Genomic DNA, 17,393 nt, shown 5'->3' with positions numbered 1-17,393 from the left:
CGGTAGGCAATTTTTTTTGCCAACGGCTGATTCGGTCTGGTTTATTAACCAGGCTAGGGTTGTCTCACCACTAGCTCTCGTTTACAAGCGCTGGAGAGACTGTTTTCATGACTGAGATACTGGAATTTATCCCGCTGTAAAAGTAACCAAAATGTAGATCATGACTCATGAGAAGACTATGGACAGTTCACAGAACACCTGCCATGCTCTCAGCAATCTCCATCCCCATGACCCCATCCTGTCTGGAAACGCCCGTGGGACTAAAGTTTTATTAGCCGGGGCCCGGGGAAGTTCCAAAGAGGACTGACAGATACATCCTATGATGATGCACAGGAACACATCTTCAGTGATGTTCCTGAGATCATCGGACATACAAAATATGGCTTGGTGTTTGTCATTGCCCATGTTATCCAAACTCTTTCAAGGTCGCATGGTTTAACATGCATATATATAGTCCACAAAGTACTACATTATACATGTGCTGTAAAGACTATCCTACTGTGCATGTTTAATAAGTAGACTACCGGTATCCTGTTTGTGTGTTCTTGTTAAGGTCTCTTTGGAAAACAGACTTAAAAAGACTTAAAAACAAAATAAATGTATTAATGACACATTATGAAAACATTTAGCTAAAGTTCAACTTATGCATGAATGAAGAGATTTATGATGCAATGCTGTTCATAATAACCGTTACCCAACAAAACAAAACTAAATTTATATTCCAGACAACACTTTTAAGTCCATTGGCAGCCCCCGACTTTAATTCCTTGCTATGGTCTAATTAATAAAATATTTTCTACTCTAAACTGAACAGAGCTGCCTTGGTCTTTCTTGGACCATCTTTAAGTTCACCAACTTATTTTTTCACCCACTAGAAAAGCAAGGAACTTAAAAGTCTTGTCCCGAAACCAAAACCTCTCCAAATAGCAACTGTTCTCAGTTTGACATAATTACAGACCCATGCAGCGCTTCTTCATCCATTATCTGAAACTAAATTCACATGTTTAGGAAAACATCTTAAGCTATCCTGTATTGTTCAATTACATATTTATAATAAATGTACATTATCTGAACCTTCCTCATTCAAATGACATCAGAAATACATTCATAGAAGTATCACACTTTTAGTTTCAATGATTGGATTGTAGTATAGGCTATACTTAATTAAAAAGTCAGACTTTAAAATAAAATTTAATCAAGGATTTTTACAAAATCAAATGCTTGATTAGAAAAAACAGATCGTTAAATACCGATCAACAACGCAATTAAACCATCGCGACAATATCTTCTTCTTCTTCATCTTCCTCTGGACTGCCAGCCTCTGAGGAGCTCATGGAGCTTAATCATTGGACGACAATATGGGCGGGGCCCGCTGCTGGCTCCAGCCCCACGCCACTAACGAGCACAAACGAGAAATACAACTGAGGACATTTTACAAAAAACAGGAAATGGTTCCGGAGCCACACAACCAAAATACTAAACAACTCCCACCCTCTGTTTGCATGTATGTGTATATATATATATGTGTGTGTGTGTGTGTGTGTGTGTGTGTGTGTCACCGTGTGTGTGTGTACTTGCATAACTATACTTGTGAGGGCCAAACGCCCCCACAAGGAGGTTTAGGGGATGGCATTGAGAGTTATAGCTCACGACAGGCTTGCAGATCAGCAATTCGTCTGCTATTTTAGATGACGTCTTAACATTTGTAAATCCTCACAAGTATAGTTTGTGTGTGTGTGTGTGTGTGTGTGTGTGTGTGTGTGTGTGTGTGCTCGTGCGTCCACTAGAAAGTTCTTGGGGCAGGGGGAGAGAAGACTCTTTAGCATTAAAAATAGGAAGTGACCTAAACTACTTCCTCTCCCCCCTGGGGGGGGGGGGGGGGGGGAGATTAAAAAAAATCAACACCCACACACTGTCAGAGGAATCAGCCAATAGGGACAAAAAAATAAAAGGGGAGGGCTCATAAGTCCAGTGTCCAATGGTTGTGCGGGGACGGTGTGATTTTACAGGCGAGATCACCGTCGTGGGGGCGGGATTAGAAGCTGAGTGGCTGTGACAGAGTCGGGGAACAGGTTGTGATAGGTTGGCAGAGGTACGTATGAAGCAGTGATCATTTTGCCTGTAAAAACACAAATATAAAATATTATTCAAAAGAGAAACACAAACTCCTGAACAGCGTTCCAATGTAGTCATTTAGTCACAAGCTAATATTAATAATTAATCAATTTCATTGGTTCAATATCTAAGAGTTACACAAAGTTAACCACTTTGACCTGGCACCCTCCTCATTTTGGGTGTGTCAAAAACATGATTTTCTAAATCTTACATTTTTTTCTTAAATTGTCAAAATAGCAGATCAAAAGTTGCCATCAAGTCACATCACGACATGTTGTGATTGTAGATTGGCTACTTTTGCTATAAATTGGGCATAAAATGCATTTAAAACATTCAAGGAGATACAAGGTAGAGTAGATGGGGTCATGTTGTTGTACTCACTAGCTGTAGTCACTAGCTGAGATAATTTCACACAAACAGTGTTATTCTCCATTTATTTCATATACACCTGTATTATTATCATTATGTACGTGTGCACCGTCTGAAGGTTTACAGTCAATCTCACTGGTTCAACAGGCTGCTCTTCATCATACAAAGACTGTCAAATGAAACTTTCCATTCATACGAGAGGTTAGTGCTTAACCCATTCTGACCCATTTTGGTGTTAGCATCACGTTATGCTTTATCTATTGAAATATAGCAGATCTACAAGCTCGTAGCGCGCCACCGAGTGGCGCGCTACGAGCTTGTAGGTCTGCTATTTTTGAAAAATCGAAGAACGACTGACATTGTTTTAATCTGATCTCAGGTCAGATTAAAGCTCATGTTGATGAGGATATATTATGGGATGCCTTACCAGCAAAGTAGCGCCCATGTAAGCCGTTAACGGCTGCCATGGCAGAGGGAATTGTGGGACACTTCACGTAGACGTTACCCTGGAAAACAATATTAGAACACATCCATGTTAGAGGATTCACTGGAAAACAGTGCAGACTTCTACTACTACGTTTACACGGGCAGATGCAAAAGATACAAAGCTACAGTTGTATTTGTAGCTGTATATTTTAAGTTGTTACAAATATTTACATTGCAATCATTATAACTCAGAAATTCTAATGTTAATCAAATAGGCTATGAAAGTGTATGAAAGAGGGTGTTCCTCTGGTCATGTTTGATGTCTTTCTCACTGATGAGATAGATGAGGGACAACAGCCCTGGTGCAGGTCTACCATGCATCTAAGGCTACTATACAGCCCTGGTACAGGTCTACCATGCATCTAAGGCTACTATACAGCCCTGGTACAGGTCTACCATGCATCTAAGGCTACTATACAGCCCTGGTACAGGTCTACCATGCATCTAAGGCTACTATACAGCCCTGGTACAGGTCTACCATGCATCTAATAGGGGATTCACACTGAGACGGACTGAATCCGTTTCATTGGAACGTTTCCGAATACGGTTGCCTGGTCCCCGATGGCCATGATTCACATTGCCCGAGATTCAACAGCGCACCCGGGTACACTTGCATAACACACTTTAATCCTCCAGACGGCGGTTTGTTTGATGGCTGGCGCGCACGGACACTGACCATCAACTGTGCGACATTGTCTCAAATAAATCCAGACACACTGCATTGCCTCTTTGGCTTTTTGCCGTTATACTATACTTCACTGTCAGCCTGCCTGCTATTCACTGTGTCAGTCAGTTCTGTGCTCCAGTGTATTAGTTTGCTATGGATTCTACTTCAGCATTATTATTATTTTGTTTTACTTTGGAAACTGTGCCAAGCAAAGCCCAAGAGCCACGTGTAGTCCGCAGAATAAGATCAGCGTGCACTGCAGTGCTGCGCGTATACGCAGATTCAACAGGAGACGGGCGGCGTTGAGAAATGCGCTGGTGTTACGTGTCGTGCAGCGGCTGTGTTTCTTTTTGTTGAGGCTTGGCTCGTCGACTAGAGATTGTGTCACGTTCTTTAAAAAAAAACAGTCCACTTCCTTCTTTAGGTACCATTCATTCACATTGGAACGATCCGTATCTGAATACACTTCAACGGTCCAGAGACCCGCCCCCCATGCGGTCCCGGGGACGGTTGGGCGATCCGCTCCCGGGAACGGTACGCATCATTCACACTACCACCACATCTGCCAAGTGGTCCCGAGTGCGCACCCGGGACCATAGTGTGAATCCCCTATAAGGCTACTACACAGCCCTGGTACAGGTCTACCATGCATCTAAGGCTACTTTGCCCATTTTATATTACCTGTAAAACATACCATGTTATGTTTTTGAGCACCAATTACATATTGTGCTCTTTAAATGTTTGAGGGAGTTCCTACATTTGTTTGTGCCTCAACATTTTTAAATTGGGAGACAATGCTCCCAATTAAAAAAAAGAAACACATTTTGAGCTCTGAAATATATATAAGCGTAGGTGCTCATAGCTCGTCAGGTCATCAGTAGTTGCGTACCTCAGTGGAGTTCCTGTCCACATAGATATGAATCACACCTCCATGTTTGTTACACTCCTCGATGACATCATGCATGATGTCCACATCCCACCCTGGAGCAGACTCACTGAAACACACAGGGTAGATGTTACTACGACAGCCAGGCAGAGACACATGTCGACAGACATGTTTAGACAGACGGGTAGTTAAGGTAAATCTTTTGCTTTATGATTTGTGTTCATACTTTCTTCATGTTCACAACCAATCAGAGTACACAGGTACCCCGCCCACACAGTCCTAAGATCCTCCCCAATATACCATATTAATTTGTTCTTTTGGAAGAAGCAATTTTTCCATATAGAACTGGATATAAAAATAGTCTCGCTTTCAAAAGAATCCACTAAATCGTTTACTACCAGGTATATGAGGTTTTGCCTCTTTGCTTGTGCTGTACCAAGAACAGCCGACCTAGTTCACTAAGTGTCGCGTTCACAACGCTTTTGCGAGCCTGTAGGTCGGCCATTTTTGCCACACAATGCTGTCGTGCAACAGAGTATGAATCAGCTTTTTGCCTCAGGGCAACCCTGTAAACAACATTTTCATCCAAGGCACCCCTGAATTTCATTGCTTATTTATAGGTCAAAGAAAACTTGAGAGAATAGTAGTTTCCATTACAACAGATGGAAAATAACTTTATACTTGACATTTAACCATTTGAACCCCATCATCCCCATTCTGGAGGGGAACATTCACCAAAAACACTAATAGCAGATCAATGTGACTCGTTGTGCGCTTGTAGATCGGTTATTTTTTGCAATGAGGTTTGGTGGTCCGTCTTACTAAGTATAGAGGCTCTACTCCAAGTGGTATGGATAAATGCCAAAGGTTTTCTGTGAGAAAGCTCACACACACACACACACACACACACACACACACACACACACACACACACACACACACACACGTACTTGTTGGGGTTGAACATGTTGGACAGCTGGAAGCAGTGCGTGGCCAGAGGTTGAGACGGCAGGTTCATGGCAGAGTTCATAGCGGAGTTCATGGCGGAATTCATGGCAGAATTCATGGCGGAATTCATGTTCATATTCATGTTGCCCATGTTCAAGTTGTTCATATTAATGTTCATGTTGCCCATATTGCCCATGTTGCCCATATTGGCCATGTTGTTCATTCCTTGGTTCATTCCTTGGTTCATGCCTTGGTTCATGGCAGCTAGACAGACACACACACAAAAGCATTAGTCAGTTAAAATACTGCCTAAATAATCATTTACAGTGTGTTTACATACACAATATGCTAATCTTACGCTGATTATGACAATACTGTGATTCAGCGTAAGGTTTTAAAGTTGAGCTTTTTTTAGGGGAGGTTATGTTTCACACCAGAATTGCAGTACATTGCACTAATAGAGTATTTTACTGTACTTGCTCAGACTGAGTTAACGCTACAGTCTATAAATAAATATAAGGGTAAATGTCAAAGCACAGGCTGTCTATCCCCAGTGACTGAGTGACAGAATGAATATACACGTTGCCTAAATAAAACCACATTTCTGTGCATGAATTGCATTGTATAATAATAATATGATTGAATGTAATTCAACTATTTACAAGTATCAGCTTATTTAAGTGCACATATAAAATGAAAGTATTCTATAGAGGGTATGCGCGTGACATCATCATCATCATACCAGGCAGTTATGCAGGAAAGCCTACTGAGTGGCAAAACACTACTTTCTGGCCTTGACAGCCCTTACATCCAAACAGAAAAGTCCTATTGGATTGCATGAAATGACTTTAAACAACATTAAATTCACTTTGTCACTCACTTTGCCACTCGATCTGCCATTCACTTCATGCATGCGCATACCCTCTATTGACATTTCCAAGCCATTAATGTATTCATTAATAGATTTATAGCCTAGTCTGAATATTCATTCACATATGCCATTGATAGACCATGCATGTGAATTAATTCAATTCATTATTATAAAGCCTAGTCTGTATATCCATTCCCATAGGCTACTCATAGTTGATAAGATAGACCACACAGAACATGTATTATGTATTCACATAATACAGTTGGAGTGCATGGCATGCAATCTCACTGCACTTCTCAATGCAGTGTCTGTGTGTTGCTGTGCACGGTCTGGCGCACAGACCAGTCTGGCACACGGTTAGAAGTTGTATGAAAACTAATATTAATATATGTGTACTGTGTTAGTTAGACATAGTGTTACAGCTGATGACCTGAGCTCATGCAGAGCTCTGCATTCAATCAGGCTGCCGGAGTTTACTACGAGCCAAATGCCATATTTCTGGCAGAAGCCATTGGGGCTAATTTCACTGAATTTTACCCTTAGGCTCGTGCTTAGGATTCCCTCAACTATTTCTGGGCAGAAGCAGTTATAATTTCACTGAATTTCACCCTGCCTCCCCCGAAATTGCACAATTGTCATTGTGCAGTTGGTGCCTGCGTATAGACACCTAGAAATGCGTGGTTGGTAAACAAAATGCGTGCAAGTTGGCAGGTCCGAGTCATGTATGGATGTACCTGACGCAGCAGCCATGACTCCTAAAGCGATCGCTCCACTCATCTGTAAGGCCTGTTGTGCTGCAGGTGGCATCTGGAGGCCTGTACCTACAATACACACACACACACACACTTAAATCTGTACTTGCAAGTTGCAACACACAGGGTTTATTCGGCCAGATGGCAATATAATACTAACAATTATTCCATTACATTATTACATAATCGCCCAATTTTTTGAGATAACTCATAATTGTCAAGATTCATCATAATTGTTTCCATGTTGAACATTTTCAAAAATAGCTGATTTTACGAAGCCTAAATGGCTTTGTATTCACGTGTAAATTTGTATACACGTGTTCTCATCCCAAAAACACGAATGAATTGTTAATTGCAATTATTTGTATGACAATTAATCTGCAAGTAAAATTTGTAATCGTGACAGGCCTACATGATGGAACCAGTATACTAAACCTCAGCCTCAGTCTGGCCATCAGCTGCAGTCTTCCAGGTCTATGTTAATGAGCAAACCAGTATACTAACCCTCAGCCAGTCTGGCCATCAGCTGCAGTCTTCCGGTGGTCCCAAGGTCTATGCCGGTGCGTTCCAGTTCGTCAGAGTCAAGGAAGGAAGAGGCGGCGGAGCCGTCCGTCCTCTCGGTCACGTGGCCCACCTTCATGGGTCGCCCCGCCAGTTCAAATCCGTTGAGCTGTTCTAGAGCTTTCTTAGCGCACTCCGAGTCTGAAAACTGATATACAACAGCACACACTCACTCTCAGGAGTCTGAAAACTGATACACAAACACACACAACACACACACACTCAGTCTGAAAACGATACACGACACACACTTTCACTCAGCCAATAACCTCCAATTATTAACCCAGATTCACCCTACACAACAGTAACTGACTTGAAGAAATAATTCATGAACTTCAGATTAAATATGCACAATTTATTTACCTCATAATTCATAACCGCTTAATAATAATAATAATAATAATAATTCACCTACATGTTAAAACAATGAAATACTGGGCTCGACATCATGGCTGTTTTGGTCGCAAAATATCCCAATATTTAATCAGTGTAAATTCAAACTATAATTGGGACTAGAGCATTTGTGCAAGTGCAAATTAGAAATGGTTCTTGTGCAACCAAAACTGGACATTGGGTGAAGCAAAACTAGCACTCCTCTTCCCATTCAGAAAAAATAAAATAGGAATAGTTTACTCAACAACAGAGCAGAGTTGTTGCGGCGACATTCTAGTGTGACAACTATTTAAAGTATGTTGAGAAATTAGACGACTGTAGAAACAAACAGGTGGGGCTGCTCCATGTGAGAACAGGTTGAGTGCGTATATTTGTGTAGTCGTTTGGAGTATTTCCTCTTCTCTTATGTTTCGTGTCTGAATAAATACCCAGTGGTGGCCTACCGTGTGTTTTAAGGCTACCGTTACCATTTCATATTACTTCTAAACCATTTTGTGATGTTTATCAATAAGAAAAGGAAAAAATAAATCATATATAATAGGTTGCCGGGAGTGTCAGTGCTACAGAGAAAATAAATAAAAAAGGTATTTATTGAAAGTGATGAAGACTTACAGTGATGAAGCCGTAGCCTTTAGAGCGATTTGTCTCTGTGTCATTCATCAGCTGGATGCTCTCGATCTGAAAACGATGTGAAAGGTCACTGACACACTGAGCAATCATACATACTGTACAGTACACTATTACAGGTGTGTGTGTGTGCGCGCATAGCCGCATACCCGTCCAAAAGGTTCAAATATTCCTCTCAGCATGTCCTCAGTAATGTTGAAGTGCAGTGAACCGACATACAGCCTCATAGGACCTGTACTGCCTTTCTGAAGGTTATTAGCCATGGCTGCTGCTCTGTTCTTCTCTGCCTGGAGACACACACAGTAGAATTGCATGTTTATCATTGTATGATGTTCCTATAATATTATGCAACATATGCAATATACTTTAAAGCAGACAGTGTTGTATGGGTCATATGTACCTGTGAGGCTTGTACTATGATGGGCACACCCAGAAGTCTCTGTCCAGACAGGCCGATGGCCAGGGGGACCGAGTTGGCCTCCACAAACTCAATGTAGGCAATGCCCTTTGACCTGCGAGAGTTCCTGTCTGAGATCATTCTCACGTCACGCACCTGAAAGACGACAAAACATTTGATGTATTACCACAACAGAATGAAAACGGTAAAACACAGTGAAAGTCAAGACCTGCTACTGAGAGAGTGTAACTGGAATTACAGCCCAAAGAGTTGATTATTTGCAGATCTGTCACATAACCTATGCACGAAACTGAAAAGATTGCTGTGACTGGTCAAACGAGACTGCTTCAAGGGGTAAAGTAAATACAAACAGAAGTCCCGTCCGATTGACACGCTCTGCTTTAGGTCGTTAGCAGGCTTTTCTCCTCTGAAATGAGAATAGGCTAGGTGAAACTACATCCATTTAATTTGAACTGTTACATTCATTAATTACATGTCGCATTACATAGTAATTGGAAAGCAATCGACGGTTAAGCCTCACGGTTACTGGTAATGTTACTGGTTACATTTCTCTAACTGGCCATCACTAGTCATGTCTTGTTTCAAGTCGTTCTGTCAATTCAGCTTGAATGGACGATGAACTGTACAACATGTCTGACAGCCACGTGTCTCCACCGATGGGAGTCACCAGATGCTCTTCCAGGAGAAAATAACGCATGTATAACACATGTAATAACACATGCTCTCTCAGCGTTACTCTGCATTAGTGGCTCTTACTGATAAGTAGAGTTTCAGACAGTGACAAAGACCCCGCCTGTCTTTTAACCCTTGCTGACCAACTAGTTGTTTAACAGTTGACTAACCTTTCCTACAGCAGAGAAGAACTCTTCCAGGTCACGGGGTCGTATCCTTGCAGCCAGCTGCATACAGAACACAGTCCTGGCATCCCTCTCCTCTGGAGTCAGGTTGTCTATCGGCTGCCTGTTACACACACACACACACACACACACACACACACAGTTTACATCTTGTGTATGGGTACTTGGGAGTAAAATACGATATTTTATACTTGTAGGACTTGTTCCCCTGAGGTATCAATAAAGGTTTAACTTGTTTATGATCAATTCTGCTCACCTGATTGGACTCTTCTCTTTCCTGAACGGACTACGACTCCTGGACCTCTTACGACTGGGCAGACAGACAAATGGACAGACAGTCAGTTACAATGACCGTTATGCATTTGTATTCATCCGTTAACCGTTTCCGTCCATAGGACGGCTCCACGCGTCCTAGGGAACCCAATCGACGCGTTCATAGGACGTGCGTACACGTCCTAGCGCATCCTCAATGATATCAGGCGAGAGATGAATATTCAGAATTTTTTCCTTTTTTTTGAGTGGGCCTCTAAAGGCACCCGTCGCTTCGCTCTGCCTTCATATTAGCTTACCGTTCGATTAGCCGTTAGCGCGGCAGAAAGAATGCCTCGTCTCTCCTAATCCAGGGTGCTCTCCGTGGTTTTGATCTGATGGATATACTACGCGGAATCCTGGCATCAATTGTTTTAATATGGGTCACATTGGTTTTACACTGTGGCTTGTAGTACAATCAGTACTTACAAGACAGGCTTGTGGTTGTCTCTAGGGATGCACCGATCCGGCTTTTTGGCATTCGATACGGATTTCTATACATGGGGGTCCAGTATCTGCCGATACAGAGTACCGATCCGATACCCCCCACAAAGAAACGTAATAACCTATTAAGCTGTATGGCTCACTGTGTGGAGTCTGGAATCATTATTTTGTGTAAGGCAACATCAAGGCTTGACTTAAACATTACTTTCCCAACTTTGTAAAACAAAATGTAACAAACACAGATATAAATGCACTGAATTATTTATTAAATAACTGTGCAACAATTAGACCAGGTTAATGTGTGAGCAGGCTAGCCTGGCTGCATTCCACATGTTATACTGTCAATACTACACTGCTGTGTCACAGAGGAGGTAGAGTTGTTTTCATACTGTAATTACACATAATTATCGGATTGGATCGGATCGGATAATGGATCGGCCCATTTGCCACCGATACCCGATCTAGAATTTTAGCCTGGATCGGCGCCGATCTCCGATACGAGTATCGGATCGGTGCATCCCTAGTTGTCTCTATAGAAAGGTTCAGTACTTACAAGACAGGCTTGTGGTGGTCTCTGTATCTGCCGCTGCGCTCTCGGCTCTTGGAACGACTCTTGCGTCCTCTGCTCTTCTTGCGTTCTCGGCTTCTGCTCTTCTTCCTGTCGTGACCACTCTTCCTGTCTCGGCTCCTCTCTCTGCTCTTGCTCCGCTTCTTGTCTCTGCTGCGACTGCGGCTCCTCTTCTTCCTGGAAGAGCAACGTGGTTACACTAAATTAACTTTTTATCATTTGTTTATTTCCATTGGTTGCTCAATGTTGTCAAACAAAAAAAATTAACTAACAATTAAAATGTATTGATTGATTAATGATGAGCCAACAATCATTGGTGGGGCTCTAGTACTGTGGTGTGATGTTACCTCTTGGAGCTGTGTTCCTGTCCATTAGGACTGAGGTTCTTGTCGTCCTATGGGTGTCGATAGAGAACAGCATGAAGAGGAAACATTCACGTTGTCAGAGAAGGGGGAGGGGGGGTGGAGAGAATATAAAGGCATTAAATCATAAATCTTATTCAAAAACACAGTTTGGGGAGGAGGGGAGGGGGGTCTTAGATCTACTTGTCAAAGTGTCAGTCAGGGTCAAACGTCCCACATTTAAGTCCTACAGTACACACAGTCAGGCCCTGCGTTCAGTCCCCAGGCTACAGTCGGCCCAGCTGAGAGCTCCAGCAGTGGGGAGGCCCAGCGCTCCGCGCTCCAGCTCACTCAGCCATCTCCGGGGCCGCTGCGGTTGCTGTTGTTGTGGCTGTGGGGAGTCCTCTGAGCGGCCCTGAAGCAGACAGGGAGTCAGTCACTTCAACTGAGTCTCACCTTTACAACACACACCACCAAGACTGAGCTAACTCATCTCTGTTGGCTACATCAAGGCTTTTTAATGTACGGTAAGATCCCAAGCACACATCCCCCTTCTGACAGTGAGGTTGGTTTACCAACAATGACTACTGGTTTAAACAGCTTCAGATACCAGTTAACACCGGTGTGTCCACATATCACTTGATTGTGCCATTCTGCATTCCAGATGTGTAAAACGGTGTGGTTCTGCAACCACATTACTCAATTGTGATTTTATCTCGGATGCTGTAGTGTGTTGGTCATATTGGGTTATGCCATCTTGCATCCCTGCGGAGTACTTAAAAGGGAGACAATAGCTTGGTGGTGAGGCCTGCTTATCTCTGAACAATCTGGCCGTTTCCCTGTTCTGCACTTGTGATGAAACTAGCGCTGCAACATGTAATTTCACAAATAAAACTAATACCATCTAATACTAAATAAATAAAAATGAATCATTGATTTGATTAGTTTTTTCTTCACAGCTTCTGGAAAACACAACTTAGTTGCTCGTCACCATTATTAAACATAACGGGGGCCTTCTTTTGTGTGCGCCTGATTATTACGAGTCATTTCTAGACTTCACTACTTTTGATTGGATATTTACATCCAGTACAGACATAGATTATAAATTAGCGTTCGTCAATATAGGCTAAACTAGAATGAATCACGCAGTGTAATGTCTTACCACTAACCTTCTACACAGTTCAACTTAGACTCACAGTCCATGCACTCACACAGCTTTCTAACAAAAATATTAATTATCATCATTATCCTCTCCCATGATGACGCTCTGTTTTCTTCTTCTGAGGGGGGGTGTAGGGTCTTTCCCAACAGTTTACAGTTACCAAGGGAACCACAGTCATGTTACCATGGGGACCACAGTAGAGCAATGCATGATGGGGGGGCTTTTTTACTACCTTCATGTTTCTGACAGATCACACTGGCATTCAGGGGAGTAGAGGTGAGAAATCGTTAGGCAAGTCTACAAAGAAAGATAGATGTGCATTTATTCATCAGAGTGCTGAAAGGGAAACGGAGGCAGCATGAGCAACACAAGCAACAACAACATTAGTCTGCTCATACTACACCGCTGGTTCTCAGCGACATGCCCAGGGACCGCCAGGGGTCCACAAATGGATCCTTGCGGGTCTGTTAACTCCCCAGAATGTAATGGAACCGTGGCTCCATTTGTACACCCTCTGAGTTAAGTAAGCACTGAGGATTTATACCATGTAGATTGATGTCGGAGATGAAAAAAAGAAATCAAGTGGTGGGCCCGTGGTTTAATCTTTAGTTTAATGCATATCAAACTGGGGGTTGTTGAACTTGACCGATACCACAATCTACACTATAATTCCTGTTATTGTAACTCTTGTGTACAAATGGAACCAAATGGACCCATAAATACACTCTGAGTGATTGTAACGCAAGAGTGTACAAATGGAGAACCAAATGGACCCTTATGGGTCATTCTCAGAGTTACACATCTGCTATGGTACCATTTCGACCACTGGTGGTCCCCAAACCTGATGTTGAGAACCAGTATGTATAAATACTATACATGCCCTGCTAATGGAGCCAACAACACAATTAGCACTTCTGTAATCATATTTCTTTTTATACTTTAGTGAGGTCACTCCTGGGTGGTCTAACACTGTGTTGCCATTAACAACATAACATTACCAAACCACAGGTGTTTCTCAATACCAGCAACTTCTTTCTGGTCACAGAAGAAAGGGGAAAAAAAGTAATGTAAAATAAATAGATAAAACATAGGATCAGTTGTATATTACCATTTGAAACCTGGGCTATTTCAGTGTGTTTCTTCTATGCTTAGGACTGTCACTACAGCTGTCAGCCATGCATGGTCATGTCGTTTAGGACAACGCTGTGAAATTATGTCATCATTTGGCATGTGACTGATACTTGACCTCTGCTATTATCATTTTTTTTAATAAGTTGTTTGTTTTTTGCCTGCATATCCAGATGTCTTTAATGAATGGACAGAGGAGACATAATTATGCAGTGTTCCAGGGATAATAGAACCGTGCTGGTGGCACTGACTAATTACTATATTCTGATAGAAAACATTGCTAGACTAGAGTGTTTGTTACTAGAGTAACAGAGTATCTGCACTACTTTAACCGATTCCATGACACCATTGACCGCTGCAGCAGCAGTGCCAACAGAATGCACCAAAAAGGCTGCAAAGAAGGCTCTGTGAACCAGAAGTATTAATCGGCCATTTTCGTGCATCCCCTTCTCTGGCGTCAGAAACGTTAACATGCTAAACGGGAGGTCGCACCAAATTGTTATTGAGCTCCTAACATCGTCCCTCACCTTACATCACCTAAATTCTGAGAAACGCCGCCAAAATCGCGTGCTCAGCTTGGGGAAAGAGTTTTAGTTCTCCTGATTGGATAGAATTGGTATTCTCTGTTACTGAACAAACACTCACTGACAAATGGTATTGCAATGACAATACAATGCTATTTAACACTTACAAACTTAACTAAATATCACTTTAACGCTACCTTTAACACGTTCTCAAAATCAGTCTGGGATTAGAAGTTTGTTGCACCCCAAATGTAATTTATTAGGAAAGTGATCAATTACTGGTTGTGATCAGAAAAGTGGTGATCTAAAAGCCTGTGGTATTTGAACTCTTATCTGACTGAATTCTGAAACAGAATTTGGGCTTTGAAGACAATGTCTAATAATTTCAAGAGAACACAAGCGCAGATATTGAGAAACACCTCGTTTACAGGTTGGATTGTTATTTGTTGCCTGGCAACAACAATAGTTTAGTGAACCTATTGATGCATTTATTTATTTTTTAATCCATGGGGTTCTGTGATTGGTTGTATGTAGATTGACTACGGTGTCTGTGTGAGGATACCCACCTTCCGATATGGAGCGTCCAACATCGCTTCAATGTCCAGGTCATCGGCCATGATACCTAGTGATCTGCACACACACACACACACACTTTAGTCCATTATAAGGCTTCGATATGCATCTATGCTTCAGAAAGTAGGTAAACTAACATAGTGTGGGAATGCCCCCACCCCTCCCCCATGGGAGAAAATGTGTATTCTACAGCGAAACTCTTTGTATGGTGATGTTAATGTTAATCCCCCCTCTCACCCCCTTTAGTTTTGTTGTCATTTCAATCATGATAGCCCCACATCTTGATAAACCTGTTTTATGATTGGTTCTCACCGATACAAGAGCCCCCCACAACAAATCAAAAATGAATGAATGAAACTCAGATCAAAACCCTCCCCAGGATAAATTGCTCTTAAAGAATTAGGACCACCCACATATAGAATAGAAGAAAGTATATATATATATACTTGTCTATATGTGGGTGGTCCTATATATATATATATATAGCCATATTTAACAAATGGCTATTTATTTATATATATATATATATATATATATATATATATATATATATATAGCCATTTGTTAAATATTCAAACATTATGGTTTGGTCTATATATTGTTTTAATGCCGGGCTTGTCAGAGACTCAACTACTGAATGAATTAATGAATTAATGGAAACAAAACGGAAAGCAAGAATTAATATGACAATGAATACTGAATGGAAGATTATATAACACTGACTAATTAATTATATTACACAATAAATACTGAATGAATGAACATAATGACTGAATTGGAAGTTATAACAGATCATGTCTATGCTCATTGAGTATCGATAGCCTAAATGCTACATCAACTAGTTAATGTGGTACCAGAAATGGGACCGACCGTTAGACCATGTTGCCATGTTTTTAATATGTTAAACACATGTAAACAACCAGAATGAAATCAGTAGTCCGTACGACAGTTTGCATTAGATACCAACAACAAGAAAAATACATTACAAATAAATCTCGCCGCCAACCACCAAAAACATCAAACTAAAAACCACAACATAAACACAATCCCCATGCTAACCCCGTTAGCATCCTTGCTAGCGAGCTCAGATGTTACACAGACATGTGACCCTTCGAATTCCGTGATTGCAGCCATTGTTTAGCAGCACAATCATGATATATCCCGTCAAAATATATCATTTACGCGCAAGGGCCACTGCATCAGCATAACGCAGAGGCAATCTATCGTAGCTTTTAAAGTCACGTCAAAAGTGTAAAAGATGAAAACACCTTAAGAGACTCTAAAATCCCCAAACACACAAACCTGACTCACTGTATTTAAACACAGAATTCTCCAGGCCACCACTGTCAGTATAACAGTGTCCTCCTTCGGCCTACAAGAGGAACAGTGTTTGTTTTCCTTGGTTGTGCTTAACGGAAGATGACAATGCTTTTCCATCTTTATAGTCAATAATAAGGAACATAATATTACCTTGATTTGAATCGCTTGTAGAAGGAACAGAAATGATTCAATTAAAAGTGAAAGATGTTTTAAAGTCTCTTCAGCGTGACTTGTCGTCGTTGCCCGCGTACCTCCGTGCTCTAGTAGTAAAGTAATGGCGCATGCAGCTACAATTCCGTGTTACCGCGAGACTGGACCTCCAATAGCCAATAGCATCCGTCTCCTCGACTGAAGACCGTTGAAGACCCTCCCACAGAGTATTTTAGCTGACTGAGGAAAAAAGAAAAGAAAAATCACACTCGTGTGAAGTAAGTGGTGCAACTAGATACCAACAGGCAACAACAAGCAAAATACATTAAAAATAAATAAAGTTTCCGGCAAGCCGAAACGGTCGAGAAATGAAATGACAGAGTTACCGTGTGGGGGTCCCCAGATCATCCAGACCCCCAGGAACGTGCCCAGGGGGGCGGTTCCGGCGAGCCGCCCTACCGTCCACAACGGTTGAGAAATGACAGTTACCGTGTGGGGGTCCCTCTGTATTGTACTGTCACTGTACTGTACTGTCTGTCACACCCGAAATCATCATACAGTTAATAGCCTATGTGTGTGTGTGTGTGTGTGTGTGTGTGTGTGTGTGTGTGATGTGTGGTAGGCTGCATAACAGTGACACTTGGTTGTGGAAACCAACCAAACACTATTTTCGTGCTCGGACACAGCCAGGGACGGACACAGCCAGCCAGCCACAGACACACACAAAGCTGCATAAGGAAGTGGTTGCACACTTAAAAAGCAACAACCAATAACTAGTTGAAGCTAGTTTATAATGCCGCCAGCAGATGGAAGTGTGTATTTTTATTGTCTCAAATCTAGATTATTTCACAGTTGAGAATCAAGTATGTACATGTTTATGCAAAATTTGTGCCATTATGTGACTGGGACTACATCTACAGTATG

General features: G+C 41.8%; 1 protein-coding gene across 3 annotated transcripts; it reads right to left on the bottom strand.

Annotated features, from left to right (window-relative positions):
- Positions 1-479: 479 nt before the first annotated feature.
- LOC310862738 (RNA-binding protein 39-like) lies at positions 480-16,600 on the bottom strand. Of its 3 annotated transcripts, none has more exons than XM_083770801.1 (15): positions 16,470-16,600; positions 14,993-15,056; positions 11,619-11,665; positions 11,257-11,448; positions 10,207-10,260; positions 9,936-10,053; positions 9,076-9,228; positions 8,825-8,962; positions 8,661-8,726; positions 7,599-7,803; positions 7,077-7,163; positions 5,474-5,735; positions 4,527-4,632; positions 2,912-2,990; positions 480-2,119 (listed from the first exon to the last, which is right to left on the bottom strand). In XM_083770801.1, the coding sequence occupies exons 2-15, from the start codon at positions 15,041-15,043 to the stop codon at positions 2,016-2,018; spliced, it is 1,662 nt and encodes a 553-aa protein (XP_083626927.1). In that variant the 5' UTR covers positions 15,044-15,056; positions 16,470-16,600; the 3' UTR covers positions 480-2,015. The 3 variants fall into 3 exon arrangements, with proteins under 3 accessions (XP_083626927.1, XP_083626928.1, XP_083626929.1); XM_083770802.1 differs by lacking the exon at positions 16,470-16,600 and adding an exon at positions 13,007-13,071 and having other exon boundaries at positions 14,993-15,058; XM_083770803.1 differs by lacking the exons at positions 11,257-11,448; positions 11,619-11,665; positions 14,993-15,056; positions 16,470-16,600 and adding an exon at positions 10,689-10,697.
- Between the last annotated feature and the right edge of the window lie 793 nt (positions 16,601-17,393).

The sequence above is a fragment of the Protomyctophum parallelum genome, assembly GCF_964188405.1.
Source record: "Protomyctophum parallelum genome assembly, chromosome: 8".
In the NCBI taxonomy this organism is placed as follows: domain Eukaryota; kingdom Metazoa; phylum Chordata; class Actinopteri; order Myctophiformes; family Myctophidae; genus Protomyctophum; species Protomyctophum parallelum.
This window is presented reverse-complemented; position numbering and strand designations above follow the sequence as displayed.

Excerpts from the sequence above, each read along its gene's own strand:
- LOC310862738 (XM_083770801.1), bottom strand. The coding sequence starts at position 15,043 with ATGGCCGATGACCTGGACATTGAAGCGATGTTGGACGCTCCATATCGG. Across the intron at positions 7,164-7,598 it reads GATGGCCAGACTGGCTGAGG|GTACAGGCCTCCAGATGCCA; the intron begins GTTAGTATACTG and ends TGTGTATTGTAG. Across the intron at positions 2,991-4,526 it reads TGGACAGGAACTCCACTGAG|GGTAACGTCTACGTGAAGTG; the intron begins GTACGCAACTAC and ends ATTGTTTTCCAG.